Here is a 15,395-nt window from a genome sequence, read left to right as displayed (position 1 = left end):
CAAGCTCCTTTGAGAATGCAAATGCTCTCACTCATTCCTGTGGGCTCTGACAGATGCTCTTTACCAAACCCACCAGTTGGGCTGAGGGGACGCACTGTCCCCAGTTGCCTCAGCCACCTTCAGCTGAAAATTCCCAACCATGGAGCAGAGCAGGATCCATGACTGCTCCTCATCAGGCAGGGAGGGGCATTAGGGAAGAAAGGCTGAAGCAGAGTATATTAAACCCCAGCAGCTGCACAGGCCTGGATGTAGGCACCAACACAAGGGAGGTAGTGTTTGGCAAAGCAGCAGGACAGCTGGTGGAAGAGATAACCTTTCTAATTACAAAAGCTAAATCAGAGACAGCTTATCTACTGCAGCTCCCAAGCACGTGTAGTGACGCTCCTACCAGGACAGAAACACCCATATCATAACCTCTTTCACTGCTTTTATCAGATTAGGTTGACACAGATCTTCTCCGAATGTAATTATGGCAGCTATCTTTGCATTATTTTTTAACAAAACAACTGCACCCATTTTAACTACTGTGGACACATTATACAGATGGAGAGACACCCTGTAACAGCAAAGCTTATTCCTTTACTCCCAAAGAAGGGTTTCAAACATTAATGACACCACATACTGACAGGGGTGATGAAAATAAATGCAAGCTTAAGAAGCTTGTCTTTCACACACAGTTAATGCCACTCAAAATGCATACAGAGGGGCCTGTGGAAATAAAGGCAAAGGACTTGCACCTTAGTACCATCTGCAGAGTGGCTCACACCAGCATGGACTACACAGGAAGCACTGGCAGCCCAACACACTGATTAAGAAAATTGCATCTATTAGGAAGCAAATCTACCCGAACAGCACACTGGGAAAGCCAAAAATAACAGCTGCTGCCACATCAGCACAGCACAACACTGCGCACAGGCGATGCCTGCAAAACAGAAACTAAGCAGCCACACACACACACTTCCTCTTCCTCCTCCCACCACCCCTATGACAGCAGCAACAAACCTGATATAAAACACTGGCCAGCATCCTGCTCTGCATTCCTGTCACATCAGGAACAGAAAGGAGGGAGACTGCTAGCTGCTCCTCCATATAGCTGAAGGGCCCCTTCAGTTTGCAGCACGTAACACAAATACTTGACATGACTCTTGCAGAGGGTTCTGTCGCATTTCCTTTTGCTCCTTTTTTTGAGCTCACCCATTTCAGAGCTCACTAGGGACCCTCTGTACTTACTAGACTTGTTTTTGATACATTCCCTCTCAAAGACTGAGAGGTCAGATATAAAAGCAGTTGTTCCTAGGCATGTCCATTATATCAACAAGCAAGCAGAGAGCCACACACAAACTCTGCAAGTGAAGTTCAATGCTAAACCCTGCCCAGAACCAAAACTGACAATGTGATACTGTCAAATACAAAAGTAAACAAATCAGGCTGCAGCTTTTTGTCAATACTAAGTTCTGAGACTACAAATCCCAGCATCAACACTCCACTGAGATGCTCACATCTCCAACACATTACAAGCTAATTCCTGATGGAGAGACTGGGGGAATCTACTGACAGCAAGTGAAGTGCCTGGGTTACACTGCAATAATCAAGGCCTCTGTCAGATTTTCCATGGCTTCAGTATCTGCATTTCAAACACAGATGGATGAGACACTCTTTCTAGAAATGCTCTTTCTAGAGCATGGGTTCTAGATATCCAATTCAAACTTAGCACCTGCATTTCTTATGCCAATGAAAAGCAGAGTCAGTGCCACCCCCAGCACACCAGCCAGAATTCACCAGGTCCACAAAAACCTCTAGGCACAGAGAAACTAAGTAAAAACTGAAATCTGAAAAGTGATCAAACCTTTTTACAAACATTTGGTGATCCACTGGACCAAAGAGTCTGTGCCCTGTAAGCAGATGGCCAACAAATAGCCCCGAGCTTGTACAGGGCTCCTCATCTCGCACCAGTCAAGCTCAACAAGGTCACATTTCAGAGTTTGATCATTTTACCCAAAAGGAATAAGCTCCATATTTGTGGGAGAAAAGGAACAAAAAACCCAGGCAGCTCAGATGGGATAAGAAGAGCACACAACTGCGTCATTAAGAGGAAATCATAACACTTGTTTAAAAGGCCAATTAGCTGATTAAGGGCACAGGTACTACTCCAGCCTGGGCACTTTTTTGACCTCCAAGTGCTTAGTACTCTAACCTTGACTTTTCACTACGTGCAATGCAAGACAGAGTAACTTCCAAGTCAGCTGACTTGTATAATTTGCCAAGAGAGGGGAACCGAAAGTACATCTAATTTTTCTTCCTATAATATTTTTATAAGAAGGACACGCTCAGTGCTGTCAACCTGATGATGAGGCACACAATGATTCACAGAAGTAGGAGAGAAGCATGGGCACTACTGTTCCATTTAGTTCTTAAATATATGCAAAAAATGTGGTTTGAAATTATATTTATATACAAGAAAATAGATAATGTAAAAATACACTGTTGCACTCTTACACAGTTACCCTGCAGATTACCCTGAACTCAGCTAAGACCCCATTCCAGACACATTTCCCTTGCACCTGCAAAAACATTTAAACACCCACAAAGATGGGTAGAAAAAGTTTGTCTTCAGCCTGATCAGTCTGTAAGGGAACTCTGATCCTCACCTGCGCAGGCATAAGCAACAAGGCAAGAACCTCCTATGGGCTGCAGTCTCTACTTATATGAGCTGAAGTACCTGTGAAACCACACATGTGAAACTGGTGATCAGAAGCAGATCTTAAAAAATGTCCCCTTTCTCATCCTCAACAGATAATCGTGCTCACTTGCTCTTCTTCTATGCAAGAAACACGTAAAACAGCCACAAAGTGCCTAATGAAAAACCAGAGGGTCCAGGAGAGTGTCCCACCAGCATATCCTACTCTTTCCATCAAAGATTCCTAAGCTAATAATGTTGTACACGTCAACTTCTCCCTACAGAAGCTAAGGATCACTTCCCCTGTTCTCCCAAAAGTCCTTACTAGACAGGAAGCAAAGGCAAGGCCATGAAAAAGGACATCTCAGATCAGGCTAACAGGCTCTAACCAGGATAGAATAGGTTGTTCATTCATGCACCTGGAAATGGTTGTGCTGAAAAAGCTGACCGAGTATGAAACACGCTTTAAGAAAGAAAAAAAAAAATTAGCATAAGGATAACTCAAACCATCGAAAAAACAAGAATTTGATGCAGTTGAAAAAGTAACCCAATGTTATCTTGCTTTATAGAGCTCACACCTAAGTCTTTTCACAACCTACCGCTTTTCTTCCAGCTCCAAAACAAAGCACTTACCTTAGATCAGAGCTAAACTAACCCAGAAAAATACTTCAAACTTTAAATAATAATAAATTGTTACATGGGATTAGGAGAGAGCTATTTAGGGTTACAGTGACAACACACAATAACTGATACACCTAACTCTAAAACATTTTGAAGCGCCTGACAGATTTCTATAAAAAGGAAATCAGAATCTTAGTTCAGTGATAAACAACAAGGATACCATTATTTTTCTCCATCAAAAGCCTGACTACACAAGTGTTAGCAGGTGACAGCTCACTACAATGAGACTTTCACAAGACATTACTGCATATTATTTTGTGAGACAAGCTTACACAGCCCAAACAATCACAAAAACATTATATTAAATACAGAGACCCAAGCCCCCACCATTCCTCAGCGTGCATCATTCAGTGTTTCACTGGCAAAGGCCAATTCTGGAATCCAGCTCTGGAAGCTCTGAATACCAAGTTAAGCCAGGTAAACCTGAAGGGAGGAAGAGCAGATGGAGCAAAAACACAACAAAACAGGTTGAAATGACAAAAGCAGCACATACTAAAGTATATTGCTTGGGGAGGAAAAAAAAAAAAAAAAGCAGGGCTGATGTTGAGCCTAAAAACGAAGGAATATGGACCCTGAGACCCGTATAAATTCAGAGTAGTTCAAAAACGAACAGCAGTCGGTACCACCTACCCTAATTCAACCCCTCCTTGGAAACCCCGGGAAAGGTTGGTCCTTGTCCAGGTCTGCAGACCCATGAGCCCACCTGGCCCGGGGGACTGCCGGGCACTCCGGGAGTCCCCAGCCAGCAGCCAGCTCTCCCGGGGCCACCCACACCCCTCCCCTGCCGGGGGGCAGCACGGACAGGCCCCTGGCCCCACCAGCCTCCTCACCATGTTGGTTTCATGTTACCGCCGCGGTTTCCGAGCTCCTTCCTGCGAGCAGCTCCTGTGGAAGGCAAGGAAGGGCACAAAGGGAGGGGACGCTCGCTCTGCCCGCTGGGCACGGCCCTGCCCCGGCACCGCGCTGCCCAGCCCGGGGAACCCCGCCCCGGCCGTACCCCAGGCGGGCCCCGCGGGGGAAAGCGTCCGGATCCCACCCACTCACACACCGGGAGGGTACCGGGCTCCCCCCAGCCCCTCCTCAAGGGGCCGCGCACGGACCCCTCCATTCCAGGCCCATCCCGGTGCTCGCTGCCCCCTCACCCCGGCCGCTCACGGGGCCGTGCCTGTGTACCCCCTCTCCCTTCACGGGGCCGCACCCGGGTCTCCCCTTCACGGCAGCGCGCTCGGCTCAGCCCCTCGCCCCTCACCCTGGCCAGTCCCCGCCCGCCGCGGCTCACGGGGCCGGCGCTGCCTGCCCGGCCGGGACACCGGAACGCGGAGCCCCAGCGCCACCGCTCCCCGCCGCTCGAATCAACAACAAGATGGCGGAGCCCGAGCGGGAGGAGCCCGGCGCTGGCCGTCATAGCAACCGCGCCGTCCAAGGCCCGCCCCGCCACGCTGTCCGCCAATCCACATCCGAGTCCCGCCCCACCGGGGCTCTTTTGGACGCTGATAGGTCAGACGCGACGTCGCTCCAGCGCGGCTCCGGACCGCCCTTTCCCGAGCGTGGACGGCAGCGCACGTTAGGCACACGTGACGCCCGCCAGGGCCTCGCCCCCTCGCGGTCAACGCCGTCTCATTGGCTGTCCGCGGAAAAGGGGGGGCCGTCGGCCAATGGGCGCGGCCCGCGCGGGCCGGGCGCGCCCCCCCGAACCGGGGCTCCGCGCTCCGAACCGCTCTCCTCGATCCGAGCCCACCCCCGGCAGCTCCGCGCTCCGAACCGCTCTCCTCGATCCGAGCCCACCCCCGGCAGCTCCGCGCTCCGAACCGCTTTCCTCGATCCGAGCCTACCCCCGGCAGCTCCGCGCTCCGAACTGCTCTCCTCGATCCGAGCCCACCCCCGGCAGCTCCGCGCTCCGAACCGCGCTCCCCGATCAGAGCCCACCCCCAGCCGATCTGCACTCCGTGTTCCCCGACGCAAACTCACATCCGGCCGTCCCGCCGTCCCACACTCAGAGCTCCCCGCCCCGAGCCTCCGGGGCCGCTCTGCATCCCCCTCTGGCCGCCGCTCCTAGCGGAGTCTCGACAATGGGACACGTTCACGCGCCATTCCGGTACCATAAAGGGTTAAATTCCCAAACGGTCACGGTTCCCGTGGGCTCAGGGCAAAAGGGACCCTCAGGCAAAGTCACACAGGTGACCCCTCTCACTGTGAAATTTCACGGCTGGCCCCTGTTCCCCTTCCCTGCCCTTAGTCACCTACTCCCCAAATTAGTCCCTTCCCTCTTATCCCGCCAGCGCTTCATTTCCCGAGGAGCTGCCAGGGAGGCGTCCTGTGGCGCACCCCTTTGAAATTCAAATAACCGGTTTTCCGCCTCCCGCTGACGCCTTTACAGCCTCCCGCCGCTCCCAGCTCCTCCTGCGGCGTCTCGCTCACCTGCACCCACGCTAATTCACTTTTCCTCCCAATTATCAACCCATCCCCTCTGCCGACCAGCTGTTCATCCCACCCTCTTGCGCCTGCGAGCGCTGTAACAAAGCAGAACTTGAGGGAGACACGGGACTTGGGGCAAAAATTGCTCAAAATCACCCGTGGCTGGGTTTTCTTTCCCCAAATATCCTCCCTGTGGAGGTTAACCCGACTGGGTCACATCCAGACGCTACAGAGATGCTTCTGTGACCGAAGCAGACTCTGCCAAAGCTCTTGTAATGTTTTTCGCAGTGCCAAGCCCAGTGCCAATTCTTGTCCCGGGTCATGCCACTCACATCGCTGACGAGACAGTGCTAATGACCACCACAGCAGGACAGCCAGCAGTAGCACTGCCCGGCAAGGAGACTCCCTAAGGCGATCACAGCAGCGTGTGCAATCTCTGACACCATTTATTAGGTCTAGACTCGCTGAGGCGGCTCGGGGTCTGGCTGCACCCCATGTGAAGCGGTTTGGCCACAAAGGATGGGTCTCCTCCTCAGGGGGCCACACCAGCTGTCTGCCAGTGCCCGGTGCTCTGCATAGCACTGCCCAAATGGAGCTGTGGGTCACAAGGAGCCCCTCAGCAAGTCAAGCCCGTCAGATCCAGCGCCAAGCCCCGGTCGTGCTGTTGAAGGAATAGTCCCTGCCGGTGCCTGAGATGGAGGCAGCACTCAGTCACTGCCATGCAGGCGTGACCCTGCTCTCTCCTGTCACCAGACCCCTCTGTCTGGGGGACACAACCCAAGGCTGCTGTTGGGACTGCTGGGGCTGTGGGACAGGGCACTCACGTGGGTCCTGTGCACGGCCATCACGCTGCCCCTGTGCAGAGGAGAGATAGGAGAGGCTGCTGAGAGCCGCAGAGCTCTTCCTGCCTCCCTGGCAGGGCACCCTCCCTCACTGCCACACACTTACTGGGCTGCTGGCATGTGGGTGTCCCTGTTCCTCTTTGCCCCCACTGTGCTCCATCACATCCCAGGACCTGCAGAAGGAAAAGAGGAAGGGAGGGAATGCTGCCGGTCATGGGCTGCTGGCCTCAACCCCAAGAGATGCTGCTGGGAGTGACTTGCCAGCCAGGTTTTGCCCTGCCAGCTGCACCCTGTTAAGCTCATCACCCACCTACCTGATTGTCCCCTGGCACAGAAGGGGACAGTGACAGGGCCATGCTCCCCCAAGCACCACCACCTTTCACCAGTGCCTGAGCACCAAGCAGGTCTGCCACCACATCCGCTTGTTTCCCCGCGTGCTGGCATGCATCACTCTGGTGCTTGGAGGATGCTGTGCTGGGGGAGCTGCCAGGGCCACCCACACGGGCTGAGCCTGGGTCTTCTCCCTTGCGTAGTCACTACAGCCCCAGTGTCACCAAGCACTGTGTCCTCAACCTTGCCAAGGGATCTGGAGCCAGCTGTGCATCACCTCGGGACAGTTATGCCACTGGAGGTGGCTGTTATCCTGCCCATGAGTTTGCATGTCTCCTCCTTGCTGCGCGGACACTCAGCACAGGCTGGTCTAGCATCTCCTCAGGCTCTCTCCTCTGTCACCTGTCACTATCACTGATCCTCTGGGGATTGTGCAGCCTGCTCACCTCCTCCCTGGGAGCTTTTTCCTGACAAATGGGGCTCACCCCTGCCAAACAGGGGCTCCCCCAATGAGCTGCAGTGACCTCAGCCCTAGTGTCAGCACCCAGCCTTGCAGTAGGCATTGGCACCAGCACTATGCCATCCCACCCTGTACACTGCAGAGTCTGTACCCCAGCCTGGCCACCGACATCACTGTCTACTGGCCAAATTGCTCTCTCTGCTCCAATAGCTCCCATCAGGGATGCACCCTTGTCCTGGGCAGAGATGGCTCCCTGGCACAGCAAGCCATGGCCAAATGCAGAGTATATTAAACATACCCCGTGTGCTGTGTCTCCCTGGCTACCTGCAAGGACAACACAACTGCCAATATGATCCTGGCCATACAGCACTCACCTCTTGGCCAGGAACAGCTTGCCAGAGGCCCGGTTGCTGCAGGAGGAGCAGAAGGCAGCCGTGAACCCTTAGTCTTGCTCACTGTGCCACGCCATGAGGGGGCCTGGGGCTCACCTGCAGAGCAGGTTCCGGGCAATGCAGCCCAGGGTGGCCAGCAGCAGGGCACCAGAGATGGTCAGCACGGCTACAAACCAGGCCGGCGGGTTCCACACCGCCTCTGTCTGCACGACAACCAGCGGCTCCTTCTGCAGCGTCTGTGGAGGCAGCGGGGTGAGGGGCCACGGCAGGTTCAGGGGACTCTAGAGCACCACCTGGTCAGTGGGCTCTACTCACCGTGGGCCGGGTGGTGGGGCTGGGTGGCACCGGGGTGCTCCGGGGGCTGACGTGCACCACCAGTGCCACCACACTGCTGCGGCGGCGGGCACCAGAGCCGCCCCACACCTCCACCAGCAGGACAAAGGGGTGGGGCTCGGCTCGGTCATTGGGGAGGTAGACGAGGGTGTTCCCTTCCAGCCGAAAGCGCCCATCCTCATTGCCTGAACGAGAGGGTCTGCTCAGTGTCACACCACGGCGAGGGCTGGTTTGTGCCGTGGCTCGGCCGTTCCTCACCTCCAACAATGGTATAAGTCAGCGCGGCGCTGTCGGGGCTGCTGTGGCACACCAGGCGGGTGACAGGCTGGCGGCTGCCCGGGGACCCCGCCGTGATCCGCAGCTCCTGCACCTCGGGGATGCACACTGGCAGCTGGTCCGGCACGGCCTGCAGGGGGAAGCGGGAGGGCACCCACAGTCCTAGCACCCACTACAGCTCACTCAGCGGGCTGCCCTCACACCTGCAGGCGCACAGACACGTCGCACAGACGGCTCTGCCTCATCCTCGGGTCCAGGTCATTGTGCGTGTCCGTCAGCCGCACCACCAGCCTGTAATTCTTCTGCTGCTGGGAGTCCAGGGATCCCACCACGCGGATCTCGCCTGTGGGAAGCCTTGAGCTGCTGGGAATCAGCAGGTGCCATGGGGTGTGGCAGGGGCTGTGGAAGGGACCGGGTGCTCACCAGTGCGCCTGTCGATGGAGAAGGGCTGTGCAGGGCCAGTTCCCCCCTCCAGGCTGTACTCGAGGCTGTCCAGGGGGTAGTCGCGGTCAGTGCCAGCCACACGCCCCACGACGCTGCCGAAAGCTGCCGTCTCTGGCACGGTGAAGGTGGCACCGTTGGGGCACGCCGGTCGGAACTCGTTGACAGGTGTCACCGTCACAAGCACAGGCACACGGGCTGTGTGGCACACAGCTGCTTTACCATGCTGGCACCACCCCACAGCCTGTGCCGGGCCGGGTGACAGGGGGGCAGAGGCACCAGGCCTGGGGTGGGCATCTCTGGGGCAGCAGGGAAGGAATGTTTTCTCTGTGATCTGCTGGTTTGGGGATTGGGAAAGGTCTTTTCCCAGCTAAGGGACATGGGCACTCACTGCTCTGTAGGGGCTGCCCTCCCACTGTCACTACAATGGTGGCCGTGAGCTGGAAGCCCAGAGCAGCCATGGCCTCTGAGTCATAGTCCAGGGTGATGTTGACCTGCAAGCCAGGAGGGGAATATCAGGCAAAGTTGAGGTGCTCTGCAAAGCTCAGATGCCCTGCAAAGCCAGAGTATTCCACAAAGCCAGGGTGTCCCACAAAGCTGCGATGCTAAGGGAGAAGTAGGGAGCAAGCACGGAGAATGAGCAGGCCTTGGGGAGCAGGGAACCCTGAGGAGCCCTGACCCACAACCTGGCATGACAGTACGTGTCACAGGGTCCCACTTGTCCCACTGGGCTCTGGGGTCTGGGCCTGCTGTCCAACTGGGCACTGCTCACCTTCAGCTGTGGCCCCTCCATGCAGAGGTGGGAGAGGGAGGAGGGAGGTCCCTCAAGAGCATAGTGCAGACACCCATCAGTGCTGGTGGAGTGGGTGCACCTCAGTGTCTCCAGGGTGCTGCCAGGGGACATAGTTTCGGGCACCTGGGACCTGTGGCAGGGCAGCCAGCAGTTCAGCCTCTGTCCCATGACCTGGGTGCAGCAGAGAGTCCTATGCACCCCACTCTTCCCTGAACCGTACACGAAGATGGCTGGGACACATCTTGGTGCCTGACGGTCTGTCCTCTGCACGGTGATATTGACTGTGGCAGTGGCATGGTCTTTGGGATGCAGCGCGTTGTAAGCCCGGATGATGAGGTGGGCACGGGTCACCTCCAGCCGGCGGGTGCTGCGGATCTCACCTGTCACTGCAGGAGGAGCCATGGCCTCGCACTGGGCACAGGGACAGGGCGTCCTTGGGGATCCCCGCTGCCCTGCTCACCCTCGTCAATAGTGAAGAGTACGGGAGCCACAGGAGCAAGGATGGCATAGTGGACATTGTCGCCTCTGGCACGGACCTGTGTGACCACCTCCCAGGGGCCAATGCCTTCTGTCACCGTCACAGCCCGGTGTGGCTCACTGCAGGCGAGGTGGGCATTGTGGCACAGCCTGGTGCCACCAGCACCCCCCTCCTGGCCCAACCCCACTCACGGGAAAGTGACGCAGGGACGGCGTGATGGCAGCACCTCCACTTTTACAGCCCCGCTGCAGTTGTGCCCATGACGATCCGTCACCTCAATCTCCAACCTGAACGTCTGCGGGGCAGCACCAGGGCAGCTGTGGGACAGCTCTGAGTGGCACCAACAATGGTGATGGGGATAGGGAAAGTGATGAGGCTACTAATAGGGACAGGGACAGGGGCAGGGACAGAAATTGCAATGGGATGGGAACAGAAACAAGGACAGAGACAAAGGAGAGAGGGCAGGGGATGAGAATTGGGCTTGGAGTAGGAACAGAGATGGAAAGAGGTGCAGAGATGGAGATGAGTATGAGCTGGAGACTCGAAAGGGCAGGAATACAGACAGGGATGAGGATATGGACAGGACTCGAGATGCAGAAGGCCATGGGACAGGGCTGGAGCACTTGTGGGTCCAGGGGGAGACAGGGGCCTAATGGGAAGAGCAGGATGTGAAGAGCTGTGGCCAGGGAGGGGCTAAACCCCAGTGGACTGAATAGTGGCTGTGACCAGCCTGGGTCTGCTGGTGCCCACCTGGGTGTCCTTGCAGGGGTCAAAACCATTGTCAGGTGCCAGCACCAGGCCCCGGCGGGTGAGCGTGAGTGGTGTGTTGTGGTTCCGGAGCCTGAACTGCAGAAAGGAGGGTGATGGGAAGCCCTGTCCCACTCCTCCACACCCGATGTTCTGCTGTCTCCAAGGCCGTTCCCTTCTATGGGGGCGGGGCCCCCCAGGGAGCCACCACTCACCGTCAGCCCACCGAGTGGCTGTGGCAGCACCGCATACAGGGGTGTCCGGGGTGCCACATCTGCCAGCACCTGCACCACATCACCCTCTGGAGCACAGCACAACTGTGGGAGCTTGGGGCTGGCTGGCACCCACAGCTCCCACTGTCCCATGCCCATTTCCTACCTGCACTGGCAAAGGGGCTGTCACAGCGCAGCACATGCCCTGGTGTCACCTGGACAAAGAGCCGCTCTTCCACCTCATCCTCACCAGGACAAGCAGCCCGCAGGATCAGTGTGTACTGGTTCACCTGGCGGGCATCGAGCTCTGCACCAGCGTGCAGTGTCACCTGCCATGGGGACACAGTCACTCAGCAGGGTGCCTGCCAGCTCCCACCCTGCTGCCTATTCCCCAGTCACACCTCTGCCCGGAACGTGGTGACATCCATGGGGTCAGAGCTGATGGCGATGGAGTTGAAGGGGTGGTTGGGCTCGATGCTCTCCAGGGTGACGTTGGGACTGCTGCTTGAGTTGCTGCAGGACACGGTCACCTCAGCGACGCGTGTGCCTGACACTGTGTCCTCACTCAGGGCCACCACACGTGGCAAGTCAGGCAGGACTGGTGGGAGACCCCAGGGACCACCGATGGCTCATCCAGCTGTGCTTATGGAGCTCTGCTAATGCACCTAAGCACCAATGCAGGTACAGGTTTTCCTGCCAGGCACAGCTGGGTCCAAACCACCCCAATCTTACCTGTTGCTCTGATGAAAGTCCCTGCAAAGAGAAGAGCATCACCACAGCCTGCCAGGTGTGCCCTGCAAATGCACTGGAAGGCCCTAGAATTCCCTCTTTGAGATGCTCTGATGAAACCCCAGTGGTGTCTGGATATGCTACTGTGGTGCCCAAAAGAAGCCCCAATAATGCTGAGGACATCCTGAGAATACCCGGGCAATGCCCTGAGCATGCTCGTGTGATGCACCCTCCCCGCCTCAACCCAGCCAGGCAGCTGCTGATCCCTCTGCCCATCCTGGGGTCAGCCCCAGGAATGTGGGAGCAACGGAGGAGAACCTCTCCTCTGTCCCCTCCCTCTCAGTCATCCACTCCGGATCTGGAAAAGGGTGCCCTGAACACTATGACCTTGAAGCACCTACCTGGGCCATAGAGGCTGAGGAGGAGGAAGGTGAGGTGGCCGTGCATGTCCATGGCTCGCTGGGTGTTTGGGACAAGCTGCAGCCGGTTGCCAGGGGTGCTGGGCACCACCCCGGCCCGGCGTCATGCCGTCCACTCACCCGCGGTGGCCGTCCCGGCCGGGGGAGGGACAGGGCACGGCTCCAGTGCCCCCACCTCTGCACGCCGCTGCTCCCAGCCCCTCACCACTCGCAGCTCCGTGGGGTTTGGCTGCCACCCCACGCTGCTTCACCACGCGGCACGCTCGGGAACAGGGAAAATTAGCTGGGAGGTAATTTTTGGCCGTGTTCTCGTTCATTTGCAAACCAGTGCCGCTTCTCCCGGGATCACCATTAAGCGCTATTAATTCCCAAGTAACGGGCGCTGCGGCCAGGGTCACTCTTCCCCTCCCCTCCCTTCCCTCCTCCAGCGCCCAGCCCGGCTCTGGCAGCTCGGTGGCGGGGGTGCCGAGGGGGGCTGCCCTCCCTCCCGGCGGGGCACACCGGGCTGCGGTTCCCCTGGTGCCCGAGGTGCTGCCGGCCGGGACACGGATCCCGCCCGGCCCGGCGGTGCCCGGGTGGTGCCCGGCGCGGGGCCCCGGGGCGGCGGGGAGGGGTCCGTGGGCGGGGCGGGGCCCCGGGGCGGCGGTGCCGGTGCGGGCCGGGCTCACGTTACGGCGGCCCCATTGGCCGGGGCGGGGCCGCCGGGCAGCGCCGGGAGGCGGCGGGCACGGCCGGGAGCTCCGTCCGCTGTCGCTGCCGCTCCGGCACCGGCACCGGCGGCACTGGGAGCGGAGCCGGGAGCGGCGCCGAGGGAGCAGGACCGGGCATGCACAACGCCCGCCCGGACGAGCTCGGCGCCGACCGGGTGAGTGCCGCCGCGGGCACCGGGAGGGAACGGGACGGGATAGGACGGGACGGGACGGGACCACCGTGCCCACACCCCGCCGCACCGGGACTGCCGTGACGTCCGGGCGCTGTCGGTGACATCAGGGCTGTGACATTACACGCGAGACCAAAGGCGGCGCGGGGGACGTGGGCGTCCGGTGGGACACTGGTAGTGTTGGGGGCACGGGTGGCCAGCGGCCACAGTGTTCAGCTGTCAAGGTGCCAGCGGCACCATCCCCCCAGAGCTGCCACCCTGCCACCCACCTGGGCTGCCGCGAGGGACGGGGGTGACAGGGTGTTCCTTCGGCTCTCCTGGGCCTGCCACATGCTTACCCAGCACCTCACAACCGGCTGACCCAGTGTTCCCGGCCAGCGGCGGGACTGGGCGGCTCGGAACGGTGGCACGTTGCCACTCGGGCTGGATGAGAGGGTCCCAGCCAGAGAGGAGGGGGACAGGGATTGGGACGGGGACGTGGAGAGGGACAAGGACAGTCCTGCCAGCAGCTCTGTCAGGGCCAGTCAGAAGGGACAGAATTATCGGTCCTGGAAGCAATCCCTCCTGCACACTCAGCTTCCCTCGACTCCAGCGCGGAAAGGAAAGCGGACGTAACACCCTGCTTTTGGGTTCAGACAATAGAAATTCAAGAGCGAGGAGCGGCCCGGCTGCGGGAGCCAGGAGTCCCTTCCAGCGCCCGCCCGGCCGTGCTCCGTTCAGCCCTCGGCCCCCGGTATTCCCCGGCGTTTGGGGGGGCCCAGGCCTTGGGCACAGGCCTGTCTGCAATCTGACGTCACCTGGGGTGTCCCCAGCTGGACGGCACAGGGTGGGTGGGTGGCCCCGCCAGCACACGGGGAGAGAGCCCTACCCCAGCACCCGCGGGTGGCCCCGTGCCACCGAGTGGGACGCTGCTGGAGGGGTGTCCCGGCTGCCTCCCCCCGAGAAGGGGGCATTCGAGGAGCTGTCGTGGGGGGGGCAATGGAGCGCCCGCTCCTACGTGCCGCGGCCCTCTGTCATTTCCCGCAGGCACGGCCGGGGCTGGGTGCCTGCTGGCTCACCCGACAAGCCGCTGCACGCCGGCCGGCTCCGCGCAGGAGCCGCAGGAAAGCGGGGCCCGGGGCTGCAGGCAAGCCGGGACCTGCGCCCCGCTCTCCGCACCCTGCTGCACGCCCAGGCAGCAAAGCCCCCCCCCGACCCGGGGCGGGGGGACGCGGGGTGCCGAGGAGGGTGGGACGGGGGATCGCGGTGCTGGCTGGGGGGCGGTGGCGACAACCGCGCTGATGTGCCCTTTTCCCTGCAGTGGTGCCGGCGGGACGCGGGGCCGACGCTGCGGGCGCACATGCACGGCACGCGGCAGGCACCGCACCACCCCGGCAGGGCTCCGGGGCCGGCTCCCCGTGCCCCGCGCCCCGGCTCGGCGGCGGACTCGGCCTGCAGCCTGGACCCGGGTGGCGACGAGGAGGAGGGGGGGGGGCCCGGCCGCTCGCTCCCCCCCGGCCAGCGAGCGCAGCTTGGAGTTCGACTCGGGCTACTCGGAGGCGTCGGGGGGCACGTGGAGGGAAGAGGAGGTGCCCGTGCGGCGTCGGCATCTGCTGCCCTGCCAACGGGCGCACCGGCTCTCCGCCGGCCCCGCCGCCCCACCGGCCGCCCCCGCCCGCCGCGTCCGCCCCAAATCCACCTCGGACGCCTGTCTGGAGCAGTGGCGGGCCCTGGAGCCCGCCGACACGCAGGATTGGACCGTAGCGCTGCTGTCGCAGAGCCGGAACCGGCAGCCCCTGGTGCTGGGTGACAACTGCTTCGCCGACCTGGTGGAGAACTGGATGGACCTGCCCGAGGTGGGCGCCGAACCGCGTCGCCGAGCCCCTGCCGAGCCCTCCCGCCGGCTGGCCAAGCCCCCCGCCTTCCTGCTCAGCCTCTCGGGCAACGTACGCCGTAAGCTGGCCAACATGGCCCGGCCTCGGGGGGCCGACGGTGCGCGGCCGGGGGCCCGCGATACCACCAAGCGCTTCTCCTGCCCGCTGGGGCTGGGGGGACAGCCCAAGGGCGCCTGCTTCCACCAGTCCCACAGCAACATCGCCCAGCTGGCCACGGACTTCCACCGCTTCACCGCCTTGATGAACAGGCGCAGCCGCCAGCCCATCATCTGCAACGACGTTATCGGCTACATTTAGCCCTGCCGCTGCGGCCCGCACCCCCACCCTGTAAATAAACCCCCGTTTTGTACCGTCTGGGCGCCGCAGCGTTTATCAAAGGGAGTGCCTGTGCCCTGACTCCGGGCGGGGGCAAGCAG

The 15,395-nt window shown here is 59.8% G+C and overlaps 3 protein-coding genes across 11 annotated transcripts in view; 1 reads left to right on the top strand and 2 right to left on the bottom strand.

Moving 5' to 3' along the window:
- The window catches only part of IP6K1 (inositol hexakisphosphate kinase 1), a 37,976-nt gene extending 32,307 nt beyond the window's left edge, over nucleotides 1–5,669 (bottom strand). For 3 of the 8 annotated variants that reach the window (XM_040076768.2, XM_040076772.2, XM_040076769.2), the window contains exons 1-2: nucleotides 4,608–4,727; nucleotides 4,189–4,243 (exon numbers count right to left, since the gene is read on the bottom strand). The gene's annotated coding sequence lies outside the window, so the exon portion shown is untranslated. Of the gene's footprint in view, nucleotides 1–2,648; nucleotides 2,720–3,685; nucleotides 3,782–4,188; nucleotides 4,244–4,607; nucleotides 4,728–5,326 lie in introns of those variants that run through there. The other 5 variants (XM_040076767.2, XM_040076765.2, XM_040076771.2 and 2 more) reach the window with 5 other exon arrangements.
- Nucleotides 5,670–6,180: 511 nt separating this feature from the next.
- Nucleotides 6,181–12,525, bottom strand: CDHR4 (cadherin related family member 4). Of its 2 annotated transcripts, XM_040076763.1 has the most exons (20): nucleotides 12,208–12,525; nucleotides 11,810–11,830; nucleotides 11,479–11,675; nucleotides 11,244–11,406; nucleotides 11,081–11,166; nucleotides 10,869–10,964; nucleotides 10,310–10,413; nucleotides 10,101–10,237; nucleotides 9,861–10,026; nucleotides 9,620–9,770; nucleotides 9,239–9,341; nucleotides 8,830–9,045; nucleotides 8,610–8,749; nucleotides 8,389–8,536; nucleotides 8,113–8,315; nucleotides 7,894–8,033; nucleotides 7,780–7,815; nucleotides 6,722–6,788; nucleotides 6,598–6,628; nucleotides 6,181–6,462 (listed from the first exon to the last, which is right to left on the bottom strand). In XM_040076763.1, the coding sequence occupies exons 1-20, from the start codon at nucleotides 12,257–12,259 to the stop codon at nucleotides 6,407–6,409; spliced, it is 2,313 nt and encodes a 770-aa protein (XP_039932697.1). In that variant the 5' UTR covers nucleotides 12,260–12,525; the 3' UTR covers nucleotides 6,181–6,406. The 2 variants fall into 2 exon arrangements, with proteins under 2 accessions (XP_039932697.1, XP_039932696.1); XM_040076762.1 differs by having other exon boundaries at nucleotides 6,181–6,628.
- INKA1 (inka box actin regulator 1) lies at nucleotides 12,350–15,327 on the top strand (the record flags this gene model as incomplete). Its single annotated transcript, XM_040076531.1, is given in 4 exon segments — nucleotides 12,350–12,436; nucleotides 12,438–12,515; nucleotides 14,406–14,570; nucleotides 14,572–15,327. Coding segments are annotated over 4 exon segments (1,035 nt in total), but the record flags the coding sequence as incomplete, so codon positions are not given.
- Nucleotides 15,328–15,395: the final 68 nt, after the last annotated feature.

This window comes from Hirundo rustica, chromosome 12 (assembly GCF_015227805.2).
Source record: "Hirundo rustica isolate bHirRus1 chromosome 12, bHirRus1.pri.v3, whole genome shotgun sequence".
NCBI classification, from domain to species: Eukaryota; Metazoa; Chordata; class Aves; order Passeriformes; family Hirundinidae; genus Hirundo; species Hirundo rustica.
This window is presented reverse-complemented; position numbering and strand designations above follow the sequence as displayed.

Coding starts and splice junctions, on each gene's coding strand:
- CDHR4 (XM_040076762.1), bottom strand. CDS start 12,259: ATGGACATGCACGGCCACCTCACCTTCCTCCTCCTCAGCCTCTATGGC. Junction 8,750..8,829: donor CTCCATCGACAGGCGCACTG/GTGAGCACCCGG, acceptor GGCTTCCCACAG/GCGAGATCCGCGTGGTGGGA. Junction 8,537..8,609: donor ACGTGTCTGTGCGCCTGCAG/GTGTGAGGGCAG, acceptor TTCCCCCTGCAG/GCCGTGCCGGACCAGCTGCC.